The sequence below is a fragment of the Dipodomys merriami genome, unplaced genomic scaffold (genome assembly GCF_024711535.1).
Source record: "Dipodomys merriami isolate MVZ:Mamm:240054 unplaced genomic scaffold, mDipMer1.0.p SCAF_20, whole genome shotgun sequence".
Lineage (NCBI taxonomy): Eukaryota > Metazoa > Chordata > Mammalia > Rodentia > Heteromyidae > Dipodomys > Dipodomys merriami.
In genome coordinates, this window is record NW_027203382.1 from 10,010,352 (window position 1) to 10,030,510 (window position 20,159).

The following is a 20,159-nucleotide window of genomic DNA, read 5'->3' on the forward strand; positions in this document are numbered from 1 at the left end:
AAGAAAGAAAGAAAGAAAGAAAGAAAGAAAGAAAGAAAGAAGAAAGAAAGAAAGAAAGAAAGAGAAAGAAAGAAAGAAAGAAAGAAAGAAAGAAAGAAAGAAAGAAAGAAAGAAAGAAAGAAAGAAAGAGAAAGAAAGAAAGAAAGAAAGAAAGAAAGAAAGAAAGAAAGAAAGAAAGAAAGAAAGAAAGAAAGAAAGAGAGAAAAGCAACCTGGAAATCCCATCTGTTGTTTCTAATCATTTTGGGGAAAAATTGGATTTTCTCAAAAGATTAACAAACATCAGTGATTCTCCTTCTTCAATCACAATTTGTCCTTTAAATATTCTATGCCCAAGCCACTTTTGACAGCATAAAACTCTATTGAAAGTGACCTAGAAGAGATCAGTGGTCGTTAGGAGCTGAGAAGAGAGAATAATATGGCTACTTGATTATAATTTTTCTTCTAATCACCTATATACTGGACAAACGTCTCCTGTAGCAAGTCCAACAATTATGCAGAAAAAATATATTACACAGATTCACAGAGCCTAAACTGAGTGTAGAAGCTCAAAGGGGTAGAACTTCAAATTGGTTAAACATCTTTGGCCTTTGTACAAAAAAAAGTCTCCATAAATAATATTAGATATTTTCTAGATCTGAAATAGTCTCTGGAGCCTGAGATTTGTCCTTGTTAAAGTTTGTACCATTATGCTTTTCCCTTCCGAAAGTTTCAGATATTTACCTTTTCTTTTGTAGCCACCTCACCCCAGTTAGAATGGCTTTAATCAAGAAATCGAATAAGGACAGATGGTGGAGGGGATGTGGCCAAAAGGGAACCCTACTGCACTGTTGGTGGAAATGTAAACTTCTTCAACCACGATGGAAAGCAGTATGGAGGTTCCTCAAAAGTCTACACATAGAGCTTCCCTATGACCCAGCAATCCCTCTTTTGGGCATTTACCCAAATGATCACAAACAAGGCCAAACTAAAGCTACCAACACAACTATGTTTATCACAGCATTACCTACCATAGCTAAGATAGGGAACCAAACCAGATGAATAGATGAATGGATCTAGAAAATGTGGAATATATATATGTGTACATATATATGTATGTATGTATGTATGTATGTATATATGTATATATACATACTGGAATTATATGCTTCCATCAGACAAAATGATACCACCCCATTTGTTAGGAAATGGAAAGACTTGGAAAAAAATTATATTCAATGAAGTAAGCCAAACCCAAAGAAACATAGGTTTCATGGTTTCCCTTATTTGCAATAATTAGTATCCATCTAGGATAATCTTAGCAGATGAACAGAACAGCTTAATAGCTATGTACATGACCATATAAGATGATGCTAAGTAAAATAAACTCCAAGACATGAACACAAGAGGTTTTTCTCTGTTGTTGTTGCTTTTAATATACTATGTGATTTTTTTTGTTTCTTTTATATATTCTTCCCCCTATGGTATATCTCCTGTTGTCACTGTATTTGATTTTGGTATCCTGGTTATGTATATATGTTTATTTGAATTAGGGAAGGGAAGGGAAACAACAGAATGGTGAGACAAAGGACAAGGGGGGAACCAATGCAACAGTGACATACACAAGACAATATATTGGAAATGATATATACAACTTGGAGCAGGGGTTGGGGAAGGAAAAGTAGGAAAAAATGAGGGAAGGGGTAATAAGTTTGACAAGAAATGTACTTACTACCTTACTTATGTAACTGTAACCCCTCTATACATCACCTTGACAATAAAATAAATGTACTCAAAAAGAGAATAAAAATTGCTTGATTCCTTATAAAAAAAGAAACATACTAACTCATAAGAAAATAATATTTGTCTATGATTTCTATTTCATTTGAGAATATAACATGTTAAAAGACCATAAGGCTGAAACACATACACATAATTCCACAATTTTTACTTTACTATTAATTCAGCCATGCTCCAGTAAATACAATTTACCTAGATCAATTTAGTACATTATATTAGATTTCATTAATGTGTTTTATTCCTGCTAAAATAAGTGCCAAAGATCTTAGCCTAGTTTACCTGTAAAAACACACACACAAACAAACCGGGTCTTATCATTTTAAGGTGGAATGGCAAAAGATGAAATAGCAAGTATTCTCATGGTATTGCTAAGTAAACTGAGGCTGAAGATATTGAAAAACTTACCTATGAATAGAATCCAAGAAAGAACCCAGATCTTAGGCTGATAACATTTGCCAAATTATGGAGCACCTGTCTAACAAGTGCCAAGCCTTTACTTCAAGCCTCAGATCACAAAAAAGAAGAAAGAAACCGGGCACTGGTGACTCATGCCTGTAATCCTAGCTACTCATGAGGCTGAGATCAAAGGATCACGGTTCAAAGCCAGCCCAGGCAGGAAAGTCCATGAGACTCTTATCTCCCATAAACCACTAGAAAACCAGAAGTGGCACTGTAGCTCAAGTGGTAGAGTGCTCTCCTTGAGCTGAAGAGCTGAGGGACAGCGCCCAGGCTCAGAGTTCAAGCTCCATGACAAAAAGAAAAAGGAGGAAGAGGAAGAAGAGGAGGAGGGGGAGGGACACGCGGGGAAGAAGACGAAGAAGACGAAGAGGAAGACGAAGACGAAGAGGAGGAAGAAGAAGAAGGAGAAGGAGAAGAAGGAGAAGAAGGAGAAGAAGGAGAAGAAGGAGAAGAAGAAGAAGAAGAAGGAAGAAGAAGGAAGAAGAAGAAGAAGAAGAAGAAGAAGAAGAAGAAGAAGAAGAAGAAGAAGAAGAAGAAGAAGAAGAAGAAGAAGAAGAGAAACAATATTTCATAACTTTTAGCCCATGGTATTTCTCTTTGCTTTTAAACATTGAGATGCTTGCTTAATGAGCATATAAATTAAATAATTAACTATAAAATCATATTTTATAATTAAAAATCTTAAATCTTAAAAAATGAGCCAGATCAAAAAATTAAACCCCTCCAATAAAATAATCCTCAAAGAAACTACCACCATATTAATAAATGGGCTAAAGAATTAAAAAGAGACTTCTCTGAAGGGGAAATAAGAATAGCCAATAGACACATGAAGAAATGATCATAAAAGAAATGCACATAAAAGAAATGCAAATCAAAACTACACTGAGATTCCACGTCACCCTAGTTCGAATGGCCATTATCAAGGAAACAAATAATAACAAATAATATCAGGGATGTGGCCAAAAGGGAATGCTACTACACTATTGATGGGAACGTAAGTTGGGTTCAACTGCTCTGGAAAGCAGTATGAGGGTTCTTCATAAAACTAAACATAAGCCACCCTATGACCCAGCTATCCCATTCCTGGACATTTACTCAAAGGATCACAAACAAGACCATACTAAAGCTACCAGCACAACTATGCTTATTGCAGCACTATTTACCATAGCTAAGTTATGGAACCAACCCAGATGCCCCTCAGTAGATAACTGGGTCAAGAAAATGTGGCATACACATCTAAGGGTTCATTTTCCTGACATCACATTATGTGACCTTTTCCGCTTGACTCATACATATACTAGATATTACAAATAAGGGAAACCATGGGACCTATGTTTCTTTGGGCCTGGCTTACTTAACTTAATATAATTTTTTCCAAGTTTTTCCATTTCCTAACAAATGGGGCAATGTCGTTCTTTCTGATGGAGGCATAGAATTCCATTGTGTATATAAGATGTGTATTTTAATGTTTTTTTTCTTTCATGCATGTGTTTCTAACGCATTTATAAGATTATCTCTTTGTTGCTTTGTATGTCCCTCCCCCACAGTATAACCCCTGTTTTTACTATATTTGATGTCAGTATAACTTGTGGAGGAGATGGGGAAAAACCAGTTGTTTAAGGATACAGGTGGACCTGTTGCAACAATGAGAAGTACAAGTTGTCATGTCCAAAATGAGCTTTACAACGTCGGTGCGGGGGGGGGGGGGGGGGTGGTGGTAAGGGGGGGTGGAAGGGGGGGGAAGGAGAAGGATTGGGATTGGCGGGGACGGGGGAGGCTGGGAAGGGATGTGAAGGGTAAACAAAGGAGGAGGCTGCAATGCTTGGTAAGAAATGTACACATTACCCTGCCCATGTAATTGTAACTCCTCTGTACAGTATGTTCACAAATAAAATTAAATTAAATTTAAAAAAAAAGAAAATGTGGCATATATACACAATGGAATTCTATGCTTCCATTAAAAAGAATGACCTCACCCCATTTGTATGGAAATGTAAAGACTTGGAAAAATCATACTAAGTAAGCCAGACCCAATTCTTTTCCTCATTTGTAATAATTAGCGTTTGTCTAAGATAGTCATAGCAGAGGATTACAATAGTTCAATAGCTATGTACATATGACTATATAAAATGATGCTAATTGAAATGAACTCCAAGATATAGAAACAATAGGTTTGTTGTCGTGTTGAATGTACTGTGTGAATCTATTTCTTTTTTCCTTTGGCTTATCCCCTGATGTCACTGTTTTTTATTTTGGTACTCTCTATCTTGTATATACATTCATCTGATTTGGGAAAAGGAAGAGGAATAACAGAATAGTGAAACAATAGCAATACTCACAAGACACTATGTTGGAAATGAACTTTTTCAGCTTGGGGGGAGGTGGGGTAGATAAGGGAAAGTGGGAGAAAAACAAGAGAAGGGTTAATAATGTTCGATAATAAATGACCATTCTTATTTCTTCTTCAGAGAAGTCTCTTTAAGTCTAGCTCATTTATTAATTGGGTTGTTGTTTTCTTTGAGTATTTGTTTTAGGGAAGTTAATTTTTTTTAACTCTGAGTATATTTTAGATTAGAGGCCCTTGTCTGACGCATAGCTATTAAAGATCTCCCATTCTATGGGCTTTCTATTTATCTTGCTAGCTATATCCTTTGCCATGCAGAAACTCTGCAGTTTGTTATTTTCCATTTATCTCATCTTTCTTTGATTTCTTGTGATTCTGGATCCTTTACTTAGGAAGTTTCAACCTGTGCCAAGGAGCCCTAGTCTACCCCTTATCCTTTCCTGTAAATACTTTTAGTGTATCTAGTCTTTCACTGAGGTCTCTGATTAATGTGGAATTGATTTCAATGCAGTGATATATAAGGATCTAACATCAGTTTTCTGCATGTCTTTAGCCAATTTTGCCAGCACTATTTGTTGAAGAGGCTGTCTTTCTTCCATCTTGTGTTTTTGGCTCCCTTATCAAATATTGGTGGCTCTAGGTCTGTGGGTTCATTTCTGGATCTTCTATTCTATTGGTCCTCATGCTTATTCGTGTGCCAGTCCCAAGCTTGTTTTCTTTTATTACTACAGCTTTGTAATAGAGTTTGAAATTTGGTATTGATATTCCTCCAGCACTGTTCTTCCTGCTAAGAATTGCTATACAGGGTCTTCTATTATTCCATGTTAATTTTTAGATTGCTTCTTCTATGTCATTGAAGAATGTTGTTGGGATTTTGATGGATAGGGCATTGAATTTGTAGATAGCTTTGGGTAGTATTGCCATTTTCATTATGTTAATCCTCCCAATCCAGGAGCATGGGAGGATTTTCCACTTCATCAAATCTGCTTTAATTCCTTTTTCAGGTTTTTAAAGTTTTCAACATAGAGGTTCTTGCACAACCTTCGTTAAGTTAATTCCTAGGTGGTTGATTTGCTTTTCTGATTTCAGCTTTGTGTTCTCATGTTGGCATGCAGAAAAGCTACTGATTTCTGTGGATTAATTTTATACCCTGCTACTTAGCCAAAGTTTCAGATCAGCTCAAGTAACTTGGAGAGGAACCTATGGGGTTCTTTAAAAATAGCATCATGTCATCTGTAAAGAGGGAGAGTTTTTCTTCTTATTTCTTTATGGATCCCCGTTATGTTTGTCTCTTTCCTTATTGCTCTAGCTAGGAATTCCAGTACTATGATGAAGAGCAGTGGAGAGAGCAGACATCCTTTTCTCATTCCTGATTTTAGAATAAATGATTTTAACTTTTCACTCTTGAGTATGATGCTGGCTGTATGTTAATAGTACCTGTTTTAAAAGATTATAAAATATAAGGAATATGTAATGGACATCTGAAAGCTCAAGTACTGTGTGGGGAAATGATTTGGTGACAGTCATTGCAAGCTATGTCACAGTAGATCAAGTCCTCGGACAAATGAGAATATCAAAGCATAAATTACCACTGCTGATTTTTAAGCCAATGCCAAAAATGGTGTATAAATGAGGAAAATATTGCATAGTGTTTTGTGTGACATTATAGCAATATACCTAATAAGTACAGTTAAATTGGCACTTCAAAATGCATTGCATTGGCCTTTATATAGCTTTTAGGAAGAAAGATTTCAAAGACTTGGCAAATATTCCAAAGTAATATTTGAAACCAAAGTCTCAACTTTGGTTCTGTTCCCATCCACCTCAACCTCAATAGGCCTTTAAGAAGATCTCTTTAAGATGGCTTTAAGATAAGTTGTTTTCTTGTGGCTAGTCTACAGAAGTTTACCAATATATCAGGCACTATGAATTTTTCTGTTGCCTAGATAAATTCTTACATGTGTGGGCAAATGCTGTACATAAAGTTTTAGAAACTGGAAGAGTGTCTTTTTTTCTACATTGTAACCATTTATCCTGAGCTTTTTAAGTTCAGTCATCCATCCAGTGTCTCTAATTGTAAACCACATATTAAAAACTGAAAAAAATTGGGAATATTTTACATATGGCAAAATTCACTATTTCAAAGTAAAAGTTCATTAATTCTGATAAATTTAGAAACCTGTGTGACAACTGCCAAAATAAAGGTATATAGACAATTTCCATTGTCTCCAACAATCTTTTCATTCCCCCTTTATAATCAGTTCTTTCTTTAAGAAGCAAACGCAGAAGGATTCTGATAAGCTTTCTGTCATGATAGGTTAATTTTGACTACAAACTTGCATAAGTAGAGATCTATCTATTCTTTGATTCTGTTTCTTTTGCTTAGATTATGTGATTTCTTTTCATGGTGAATAGCTCATCAGTGAGTATTATTGCACTGATTAGTATGTCTCTGAGTAGAATTTTCTATTGACTTTAGTAAATGGCATTCTGGGTTATTTCTGCAATCAGCACTGTTGGACAAGTTGTCACGTGACTATGTTTTAATTTCCCTTTGGTAACTACTTAGAATTGGAAATCCTTGGTCATATGGTAGACTATACATTTACCTTCAAAAGAAACATCTAAATTGCTTTTCAAAGCTGTGAGACCTTTTCAGATTCCTACCAATATATGAAAACTTCATCCATATCCTTGCCAACACTTGAAATTGTCTTTTCTATTTTGGTTATTCGAAGGAGTATATAATATTATCTCAAACAGTTTTAGTTTACATGATTAATGACATTTAACACCTCTTCCTGTTCTTATTGACTATTTAAAAATATTCTTTTGTAAAATATCTGTTTAAAACTTTTGACTATTTGAATTGCTTGTCTAATTGACTTGTTAGGATATATATATATATATATATATATACATATATATTTACACACAATATTTTTACAAACATATGTATCTGCACATATATCTATCTATATTATATAATATGTTAAATATATAAATATAATATATTACATAATTATATCATACATTAATAATATACTAATATAACAATGTAACATATACATATTTTATATTTGCATATATCTTTACATTTATAATCTGGATATATGTTCTTATCAAAATAAAAAATATATACATTTATAAATATATATAAGAACCTATATCTTTACACATATATCTAAATATCTATATTCTGGATATTTTTTCTCATTAATAAATGTCCTTTGTCAAATACATATATTGATAAATTTCCTTCCTGCCTATATCATACTTTATTGTCTTTTAAAGAATTTATTATTTTCTTTTTAATGATCCCAATAATTGTATAAAATAACCTTTTATCATAACATTTTCACACCCATTTTACATATTTCGATCATGTTCACCAACTCCATTCCCCTCTCTTATTCTTCCGTTCATTTTCTTTACAAAATCTGCTGGATAGAAACAGCATATCCTTGTGTGGTTACTTAGTAGCTGTTTGTCACTATCTGGTTCATTAGTTTCTTTATCTAAAATATGAGATCAACATGCATTGTATACATAAAGTGTTTTGCAACATGGCTGAAGTTCCTCAAAAGACTCCACATAGAGCTCCCCTATGACCCAGCAATCCCACTTTTGGGCATTTACCCAAATGTTTACAAACAAGACCACACTAAAGCTACCAGCACAAGGATGTTTATTGCAGCATTATTTACTATAGCTAAGATATGGAACCAACCCAGATGTCCCTCAGTAAATGAATGGATCAAGAAAATGTGGTATATATACACAATGGAATTGTATGCCTCCATCAGAAAGAATGTCATTGCCCCATTAGTTAGGAAATGGAAAGGCTTGGAAAAAATTATATTAAGTGAAGTAAGCCAGGCCCAAAGAAACATAGGTCCCATGGTTTCCCTTATTTGCAATAACTTGTGTATGTCTGAGTCAAGCAGAAAAGGTCAGATAAGGTGATGTTAAGGAAATGAACCCTAAGATATGTATTCAAATTTTTTTTCTTTCATGCGATTGTTTCTAACACATTTATAAGATTATTTCTTTGTTGCTTTGTATGTCCCTCCCCCACAGTATAACCCCTGCTTTCACTGTATTTGATGTCGGTATAATTTGTGGAGGGGAAGGAGAAAAACAATGTCAAAAATGAACTTTGCAACTTTGGTGGGGGGGAGAGGAGAGGAGGGTTTGGTGGGGGGTGGGGGGGAGGAGGGTTGGGTAGGGGGTGGGGGAAGATGGAATGGGAAGGGGAAACAAAGGAGGAGGCTACAATGCTTGATAAGAAATGTACTCATTATCTTGCCCATGTAATTATAACCCCTCTGTACAGTATTTTCACAATAAAAATAAATAAAACATAGCTGAAAAATTCAATACATAGCCTAAAATTAAGATAAGTAAAAGAAGGAAGAGTACGTTGAGAGGGTTGAGAGAGAATGTTGAAAAGGTGTAACAATGATCAAGATGCACTGTATTCATACAGTTAATGGCAACCCCTTTGTATAACTACGTAAAGATAATAAAAATATTTAAAATATCAAGATCCAATTATGCCCAAACTTAATTTTGTGTTTCTATCATCTATAGTCTTGAAGTGTCAAAGAAAATCTTTAGTCAAAAATCAAGAAAATGTGATATGTTTTGTAAGGACTTTCAATGCTATTTTATTACTTTGACAGCCTAATTACATATGTTACAGAAAACCCTATATCTCATGCCCCCTGTTTAGTAAAATTTTAATAGGATACTTTCGGTATCAAAATTTTTACTCTGAAAACATTACAGGATGGAATAGGAGAAACCCTAGGTCTCCTTGGCTCAGGCCGAAATTTTCTGAATAGAGACCCAGAAACACAACAAATCAAAGAAAGGTTGGACAAATGGGATTGCATGAAGTTGCAGAGCTTCTGCATGGCAAAGGACATAGCTAGCAAGATCAATAGAAAGCCCACGGATTGGGAGAAGATCTTTACTAGCCATACAACAGACAAGGGTCTCATATCTAAAATATACTTGGAACTCAAAAAATTAAATCCCCCAACAACAAATCCTCAAAGAAACTACTGCCCAATATATAAGTGGGCTAAAGACTTAAAGAGAAACTTCTCTGAAGAAGAAAGAAGGATAGCCAATAGACACATGAAGAAATGCTCAACATTTCTAGCCATAAAAGAAATGCAAATCAAAACAACATTGAGATACCACCTCATTCCAGTTAGAATGCCAAAAATCAAGAACTCTAACAACAGATGCTGGAGGGTATGTGGACAGAAGGGAACCTTACTTCATTGTTGGTGGGAATGTAAACTTGTTCAACCACTTTGGACAGCAGTATGGAGGTTCCTCAAAAGACTCCACATAGAGCTCCCCTATAACCCAGCAATCTACCCAAATGATCACAAACAAGACCACACTAAAGCTACCAGCACAACTATGTTTATTGCAGCATTATTTACTATAGCTAAGATATGGAACCAACCCAGATGTCCCTCAGTAGATGAATGGATCAAGAAAATGTGGTATATATACACAATGGAATTCTATGCCTCCATCAGAAAGAATGACATTGCCCCCTTTGTTAGGAAATAGGAAGGCCTGGAAAAAATTATATTAAATGAAGTAAGCCAGGCCCAAAGAAACATAGGTCCCATGGTTTCCCTTATTTGCAATATCTAGTGTATGTATGAGTCAAGCGGAAAAGGTCAGATAATGTAATGTTAGGAAAATGAATCCTTAGATATGTATTTTAATGTTTTTTTCTTTCATGCATTTGTTTCTAACGCATTTATAAGATTATCTCTTTGTTGCTTTGTATGTCCCTCCCCCACAGTATAACCCCTGCCTTCAGTATATTTGATGTCAGTATAACTTGTGGAGGAGATGGGGAAAAACAAGTCATTTAAGGATACAGGTGGGCCTGTTGCAACAATGAGAAGTACAAGTTGTCATGTCGAAAACGAGCTTTACAATGTTGGTGCGGGGGGGGGGGGGGGATGGCAGGATTGGGTGGAGGGGTGAGGGGGAGGCTGGGAAGGGATGTGAAAGGTAAACAAAGGAGGAGGCTACAATGCTTGATAAGAAATGTACGCATTATCCTGCCCGTGTAATTGTAACCCCTCTGTACAGTATGTTCACAAAAAAATAAAATAAAATAAAATTTTACTCATAAACACTGTCAGATTAAGTTCCCATTGCTTTTATAAAGAAAGTTAGGTTATTATTTATTGCTTAAAACATCTTTCTTACAGGTATCTTGGAAAGCTCTCACTAAATTTTCTATGTTCAGATTTTTTGAAATTATAGAATTAAAAAAAAATAAAGTTTCATTTTTTATGCCCTGCCAGATCTGTTATTATCAAACTTTCAAAGTATATTGATGAAAGTAAAAGTTTATATTTTAAACAAATTAACTGATTTTGTTTTATCAATCTTCAAATTGCTGCTGCATAAACTCTGCGCTCATTTTTGACTTAGACCATCATTCATCTTCTTTCTAGGGATTCCTGATTACTTGCTGTGAAAGAAAAAGTATAGTCACAGATCTTACTGATTTTATATGTACTTGGCTGTGAAGTATTTTCTTTTTAGTAGTCTGAAAGACACAGTAAATGTAAACCATGAACACCCATAAATAACTTCATGTTCTCTCTCTTTTATAGGTAATAACACTGATGTCCCTCTTAGATTAAGTAAAGTTTCTTAATGTTGATTTGAAATATTACCAAAGTAGATACTGGATGAATAGAGTTTATAAATTACATGTTACAGCTTGAACTTTTTGTTTATTTGCCTCTGTTTCAGTTAATATATAACAGAAAATCATCCATTTAGGAGGATACCTTGTTTGCTTTTCTTCTTTTTGTTAGTAATCTAGAATTAAGATTTGGGTTCACAACAGCTGGACTTTATATACTCTATGCAAAATATCTTGGAAATCCATACCCACTGTAACTTTTAACTGATGAAGAAATTCATGGTAAAACTATGAAGCCAGATGGCCTGACCATGTGTCCATCCTATCTTTTACTTACTTTTCCCTGTTCCCTCTCTCTCTTTATTTTGCCTTTTTTCATTCTTTATCTGTATCTTATTTCTACCATATGCATCACTTAAAATTCCATAGAGGATCTATTGTTCAAAAGATCTCAGGACCTCATAGCAAATGACTATCGGCTATTTCTAAACTGTAACATTATTATTTTTAAAACAATGCTTGCAGATCTTAATTTGAATATCTTACATAGACTATGTACCAGTTATTGTTCCAAATATTTTACATCAGTCTACTCACTTAAGTTTTAAATAATTCTTACAAAACTATTTTTCCTATCATTTCCAATACCTTGATTTTATTTGATAACCTTTTTAAACAAAAGGCAAACATAATTTTTAATAAAAGGAAATAGGTGTTTCTGGGTTCCTAGAATTTTCAGATTTAAATGTAACTAAGATATAATACACTTAATCCATAGCTATAAAAGATCAATCAATTGAATACTAATTATTGATATAGGATAAAAGCTTCATTATACCATTTAATGAATAATGGCAGGAAACCATATAAAGATAAATTATATGAATGTTCAATAGAAGTATAGGAGAAATGAAAGGAAGTAAATGAGAAAGAATGAAACAAAGAAGGAAGAAAAGAAGAAAGGAAGAAAGAGCAAAAGACAAAGGAAAGCCAGGCGCTGGTGGCTCACGCCTGTAATCCTAGCTACTCAGGAGGCTGTGATCTGAGGATCGAAGTTCAAAGCCAGCCCAGGCAGAAAAGTCCATGAGACTCTTATCTCCAATAAACCACTAGAAAACAGGAAGTGGCACTGTGGCTCAAAAGGTAGAGCGCTCGCCTTGAGCTGAAGAGCACAGGGACAGTGCCCAAGCCCAGAGTTCAAGCCCCACGAGCCACCAAAAAAAACCCAAAAAAACAAAAAAAAGACAAAGGAAAAAGACTACCCAATAATCACAATTAACCTTGACATTAGAAGGTAAACTATATATATATATATATATATGTATGTATGTATATCATATAAAAGTTAAAATAGTACATTGTACCCTTTCCTAACTTATTTTAACTCATTTAACTACAAGATTTATAACTTACTGTACAAATGACTACTGTATGAGGGGTGTGTGTGTGTGTGTGTGTGTGTGTGTGTGTGTGTGTGGCAGCTTGGGGTTTGAACTAAGGGCCTTGCACTTTGAAGGCAAGCATTCTACCACTTGAGTTACTCTACCAGCCTTCATGTGTGGATTGTTCTTTTGCAATAAAGTTATTCTTTATGTCCTTGCTTACCTAGACTTTGATCTTCCTATTTACACTTTTCTACATAGCTGGGATGACAGGCACCTCCTCCAGTGTACAGTGTACAAACAGTGTATTGTAAGACAGTGGCTGAGACTGAATCCCTATCTAGAATTTTCAGCCTTTGAGACTTTTCTCCTGCTGGACTTGAACCAAGATCCCCTGTTCACTACTTCTGATATAGTATTTTAGGCTTGAGGCCCCATGCATGGCTTATGAGAACTAATTTTAGAAATCATCAATTATTGTACATTCATAGAGCTTCTAATCTTCATAATTTACATATTATTAATTTCTTTGGGAATACATTTAATCCTACAGAAAAGAATAAATGAGTCAATCCATTGGGTAAATAAAATGTTATTTTTTTCTCTCATTACTTTTTCTTTTTATGGTTCTAGTGATTAAATTCAGGGCCTTGTATTATACCTCCAGTGTAACATTTCAAAATATTGCCAAAAACCTGAAATTTTTAGTATTCTGCAAATCTAAAGAAAGTCATACAAGGGCTGGGAAGGTGGCTCTGTGGTAGAAGGCTTGCCTTGCATGCCTGAGGCCCTGGGTTCAATTCCTCAGCACCACATAAGCAAAAAGAAAAAAAAAAAAAGCCAGGTGGACCTGTTGCAACAATGAGAAGTACAAAATGTCATGTCAAAACCAGCTTTACAATGTCGGTGGGGGGGGGGAGGGGGGTATGATTGTGTCGGGGGGAGGGGGGTGGCTGGGAAGGGAGGTGAAGGGTAAACAAAGGAGGAGGCTGCAATGCTTGGTAAGAAATGTATGCATTATCCTGCCCATGTAATTGTAACCCCTCTGTACAGTATGTTCTCAAATAAAATAAAATTAAATTAAAAAAAAAAAAGCCAGAAGTGGCACTGTGGTCAAGTGGTAGAGCACTAGCCTTGAGCTGAAGAGCTGGGAGACAGCGCCCAGGCCCGAGTTCAGGCCCCATGACTGGACCCCCCCCCAAAAAAAAATGTTCATGATTAAAAGTAAAACTTAGTGATACTTAATAAACTCATTCGCACTTTAAAAAAAAAAAAGATTATTGTGAATACCATTCCCAGGTAAAGAATGCACAGCTGATTGCTGAATTCTGCTAACCACAATGCCCGTCTCATTTTAAAGATTCAACAAACATGGAGTCTGAGCCAGAGGTCATCCAATGCTTGAGACTGGTACTGACGGATGCTGTCAAGGACACTGTGCGTCTGATAATATCTGTGATGAACCCTGGGAGAAACTGTGAAACAAGCCTAAGCAAAACCAGAGTTCCCAGTTGCTTGCTTGAAAGCATTCCACAGGAATGGAATTATATTCCAAAAGAAACAAAAAGGAAAGAATCAAACAAAGGTAAATTCATTTGTCTCTAAGGAAACAAATCCTAAGGAAAAAAATTTCTAGATTATTCAGGAATATTCTAGGATAGTCAATTCAATAAAAATTATGATTGGTAATTTTTATTCTATCAAGTACATTTAGGACCCTTAATTTTTCTGTTTTACTGTGAGCCATATGAACAAGGAAACCAGAAATTAAAATGACTGAAATCTTAATCTTTTAAAACTATCAGTTCAGAGTCGTCTGTGATATTTTTTTCACATATTTGTTTCATGATTTTGACTAATTTCCTTTGACTGTAGTGAATAACATTTCTACCCTCAAAGTTGCTATTTGGCTTATTCTTTCCTGTAAGTTTTTCCCTTGCAATCACTAATTATTACTCTCTTTTAGCACACCTACTTGTGCAGCTTTCAGGTCCAAAATAGCACTCATTTTGGAACTACATGTATTTTTTTCTGACAGAACCTATGGTTCTAAATTTAATGCATTGATACTGTTCAGAACAGTGTCTCTCTACCAAGTGTATTTTAAAGCTATTAGCTGTTTACATTAGTCATTTATTCTACCGATAAAGACCTCCCTTTTTAAAAGATTTTCTCCTTCCCAGATGTTTCATTTTAATAGAATTTTAAGGAAATTTGTTTGACTACATACTCTGTATTTGAAATAAAACTGTTTCTCTTTCACATTCCTCTTAACAAAGATGAATAAGGAAACTTTCAACAATAAAATACTCCAGCTGAACTCACAAAAGTCAATTGAAGGGACTAGACTTTCTTTTCCATGGAGATCCTAAATAATGTGGCTTTTATCCAGCGACCTTATATTACAAACTCAAATCAATTATCTATCTGTGACCTTTCATAGTAATGCTTTAATTCTGTCCAAGCCTTATTAAACTGCCTTTGAAACTAGTAAAGCCATTTAATTGAAATTGTAAAATGTCACCTTCTCATTACTTAAGTTCTTTATGTAAGAGTTGTTGCCATCCCTCCTTCATTCTAGCTTTTGGATATTTCATTCATTTTGAGCATCTCAGGAGGAATGTTCTGTAGTGAGCACATCATGACACATGTGTAGCATTCTTTAGGTTGTGGCTTTCAAGAAATTCTACTCGTGAAGAGTTTTGCTTTCTAAAGAGCAGTTTGGAATTTCTCCATCTCTTGCATACCACCTCTGGTTTCAAAAATTACTTACCTTTTAGATACCAGTTCTTAAGGTTCTTTTTACTTAATAGTGTTTTCTATAAAATTCTCACTAGGTGTAGAAACATATACAATATGTAGACAATCACAGATGGGTGTCAGGTCACATAAATGTATAAAAGAAAGTGATGGATGAAAATGACTTTATGAACCTATTTGTGTATCCTAAATAGATACATTAATAAAGACTTCTATTGTTCTTCTTTTCCACCCTCTGAAATGCTAGATTTTTAGATTGCCACTTTTCACCTTGATTTTCACTCTTCACCTATGGTTTTGTTTCCTGCAGTTTCAGTTACCATCAGTTGTTTGTACTCTTTCAAGAGAAAGAATAACAAAAAGTAGTCCTTATATATGATTTTATTATAGTAGATTATTATAATACTTATGATTAGTTTATCACTATGTTTAATTTATAAGTTAAATTCATTTTGTAGGTATCTACATATAAGAAAAAATATAGAGAATCCAGTACTATCTGTTGTTTCCTGCATCTACTATGGGCCTTGAACTCTCCTTTAAGATAAAGGAGAAACTGTTGTACAAGCCAGATAATATTTATATTGTGGCCACTAAAGCATTTATTCATTCAATAGATATTTGCTAATGAGTAACTGTTACATCCAGGCACTGTATTTAAGGTTAGACATAAACTAAATAAGCACACAGTGTCTTCACTTGGTGGTTGGAAACTATTTCAAACTGGGTGGATATATATCAAGGCAAGTGCAGTTCTTTGGTATGTGGTAAGAAAGGAAGGAGTTACATTTTATTATATCTCACATGGAGATTATCACTGGAGCCTCCCTAAGTAGGTAAGTAAGCTAGTTGTTGGTTGGGGATAGCCTGAGAGGAGGCTCAAGGTGCAGGAGAACCACAATGTTAGGCAAGAGGCAATAGGTACATGACCTTACAACTTCTTTAGCTTTCTGAATTTAGCAATGCATTGAAGCTGTCTTTTGTATTGTGTTGTAGAATCCAGTTTCAACAAAACAATCCTCCAAAAACATACTAGTAATAAATTAACAAACCATAATACTAACAATTCAGTGAAGAGTATACAATGAGAATATGAAAATATTCACACTTATTTCTGTTGCTAGTTTGTACTTTTCCTCAGCCATAAGGTACAACAGTGATGATTTGATCAGATTTAGGCGGGAAAAGTATAAGAAAACTATTTGAAATATTGCTCCCCGTACAACGTAGTTTCTGAGTATTATGCTTTGAGATACTAGCTAACAATAGTTTGAAGTTGTCCTGATTAGGAAAACATTTCACAAGTAGGTATCTCAAACCTGAAGATAATCCTGTATAATTTTTTCTCACAATATTTTAAGTCAAGTTATATATAATCATGTTCTTTGTAAAAGATGCCTAAACAGTGATACATTGTAAAGTCTTCCTTTTTAAAACAAAACTAACTTATTGAAAGACAAATAACCAGAACCTAGGGAAACATTTGTCCTTGACATATTGAAAGTGGCAAAACATAGGAAACACTATGGTGACAAACTAAAATGAATTTATTTAGTTGTCAGCAAATACTACTCTATGAAAAACACTGAAGATTAAAAGAAATAAATATTACAATAAATTATACAGGGTAGGAGGTTTGCCATACAGTTGGGTAGAAATTCAGGTGTTTCATACATAGGTTAGCCATTACTGTGCTCCATTACATTTCAAAGAGCAAATGCACAAGGAACTAGTTTTGTTTTGTTACTTTAACAGCAATTAAATGAAAGATATGCTTGAGATGGTATTCTCTCAATAGAAAATTATGCTTTAATGAAAAGAATGCTTTATACGAAAACTGTTTGGAAGAATTACATTAACAGAAACAATGAATCCTGGAGAAGGCAAAGAGAGATAGCAGCACAAAGAAAATACACCTGTGAAAAAGAGTAGGAACCAAAATACACAAAGTACTATAGGAAGTCATTAACAGAGCTTATTTTATAAAAGCTAATATAACCTGAAAAAACTACTATCCAGACTTTGGTAAAGATTTCTCTAAGGTTTAAAAACAGTCTAAGTGCCTCGGTGATGGTGGCTCATGACTGTAATCCTAGCTTCTCAGGAGGCTGAAATCTGAGGATTGCAGTTCAAAGCCAGCTCAGACAAGAAAGTCCATGAAACTCTTACCTCCAATAAACTACTCTGAAAAATCCAAAAGTGGCACTGTGGCTCAAGTGGTAGAGCACTAGCCTTGAGCAAAAAGGGAGCTCAGGGAGAGTGCCCAGGCCCTGAGTTCAAGCTCCAGGATTGGCATACACACATACCCAAATAGTCCAAGTGAAATTTCAGCGATCCTTAAACATTTTCCTTAAAAATATAAAAATGAAATGTTAAATCAGTTTGTAAGAACAACTGTTATCATGGATGAATAGTAGATTTGTCTTGATAAGATTGAATATATATACATGCTACAGTTGTATAAGCACAATTAATAATACACTTGTTCTGTGTATAATAATACTGTGTTCTGTGTTTGTGTGGTAACTTTCTCCCCTGTGAGAGCTGTTACAATATGGTATTGAAACATGACCTGTATATGATAAAGTATGAAGACTAGGTTTTAATCAACATAAAGCATAATACAGAAGCAGTACTGTGGCTCAAGTGGTAGAGTGGTCTCCTTGAGCCGAAGAGCACAGGGACAGTGCCCAGGCCCAGAGTTCAAGCCCATGTCCAACATTAAAAAAAAAAGAATTGATAAGCATATTAAGTCACATTACCATCATTTAACATATTCTTGATATTTTATGTTAACAAATAAAAAATTTAGAATTAATTTTAAAACTATATTTATTGTAAATTTTCTTTTTTCATGTTCTATAATCCATAGATGTTATGAAACTAATATACAATGAAGAAATGATAAAATTGAGTAATTGGAATCCTTGGAGTTTATATATAAAATATCAGTAGTATTTTAAATAAAATACCTGACAGTAAAGGAGAGCACATGAATCATAAACATATAAAGAACAAGACATTTAAAATAATTTTCAAATGCAAAGAAGTCAGAAGAGAGTTTTAAAGTTTGTTTTTTCAACTTTTTAAACTTCATCTATAGCTATTCACTTGAATAAAAAGAAAATTGTTTGTTTTTAAACTAAGTGCTATATTAAATGATCTTACATTTATGAGAAAATGACTATATCTGGTTCTCTGGAATATTGAAAAAGATATAGCCTTATTCTCTTGAAACCTTACAAAGACATAAATAAGATTGTGATATTTAAAACTTTTTTTTTTTTTTTTTTGGTCGTGGAGCTTGAACTCTGGGCCTGGGCACTGTCCCTCAACTCTTCAGCTCAAGGCGAGCACTCTACCACTTGAGCCACAGCACCACTTCGGTTTTCTGGTGGTTTATTGGAGAGCCACAGCACCACTTCCGGTTTTCTGGTGGTTTATTGGAGATAAGAGTCTCACAGCCTTTCCTCCCAAGGCTGGCTTTGAATTGCGATCCTCAGATCTCAGCCTCCGGAGTAGCTATGATTATAGGAGTGAGCCACCGGCGCCCAGCTTGATGTTTAATATTGATTGGCAACTATTGGTTATAGAAGTGTCTAGAAGATTAGCGAAACACACTTATAGGTATGTTTGCTAGCAAATTTCCAAAGAAGATTACTTGGGGGGAAGATCTACCTGAAATGTGGGCAGCACCATCCCATAGAATAGAGGCCCAAACTGAATAAAAGGAGCAGAGGAAGTTAGCTAGTGCTAATTCTCCAAGCTTCCTGGCTGCATTATGTGAGCTTCTGTGCTCTAGTATCCTCTCCCTGCTGTGATGATCTGAAAACATAGTCAAAACAAAGTCTTCTTTCCTTAAAGTTGTCTATGTCAGACATTCTATCATAGCCATGAAAAGTCTAACACAATGATATATATAACAATGACACACAAAAGATTACCTAGCATGGTGCATTATGATTCTGATTACCAACATGGTCATATAGATCATATTATTCAAACAAAGATAGTCAAATACATTTACAAGAGTTAGCACAATTGACGGGTATGTTACTGATGTTTAGTGGGTAGAAATCAGGGATACTGATTTCAGTGTGCAGGACAGCTCCTCAAAACCAAGAACTATCCAGTCCAAATGAAAAACCCTAATATAAAGAAGGAAGATTGGTACATCCTTTAGAGAAACAGACCAAGCAGAGAAAAACTACAGAATCATCAACCAAAGGGCCAAGGACTGCTAAACATGCATGTACATTTAAGGGGTATTAGGAAAATGTGGAACTAGTCTCAGACACAAAGACAAGTAATAGAGTTGAACAGAAACCAGATTATTGACTTATTTATTCAACAGATGTTCATTGAACAACTCCTCCATATGAGGTACTTAATGATGGTATTCCAGTACTGCTCTCCTAGAGTTGGTATTCTATTGGAGGTTGACAGATAATGAGCAAAGAAAATTTTAATTAGGTGATGGCGAGAAACCAAACAAGTTATATGATAGAAAAGGACTGAGAGCTGGGATGGGAAGAGCATGATGGGGAAGCAAAGTTCTCTGGGGAGATGTTTAGGTTATAAATGAAAAGAAGTTGATCCAGACCTGAGAAGAGCTGGGGTGATTGTGTCACAGATTCCAGAGAAAGAGGAGAAAGGTATAAAGGGGGCTCAGAGCTATTGAAAGTTATAAAGAGAGAGAGAGATTGAGCAGGGATGCCTTTGCATTAGTTAGTGAG

The 20,159-nt window shown here is 34.9% G+C and overlaps 1 protein-coding gene across 8 annotated transcripts in view; it reads left to right on the forward strand.

Annotated features, from left to right (window-relative positions):
• Kiaa0825 (KIAA0825 ortholog) overlaps window positions 1-20,159 on the forward strand; it is a 419,703-nt gene that overhangs the window by 192,007 nt on the left and 207,537 nt on the right. For all 8 annotated transcript variants that reach the window (XM_070031074.1, XM_070031077.1, XM_070031075.1 and 5 more), the window contains one exon: window positions 14,024-14,248. In XM_070031074.1, the coding sequence (XP_069887175.1) occupies window positions 14,024-14,248 (225 nt within the window). The remainder of the gene's footprint in view (window positions 1-14,023; window positions 14,249-20,159) is intronic.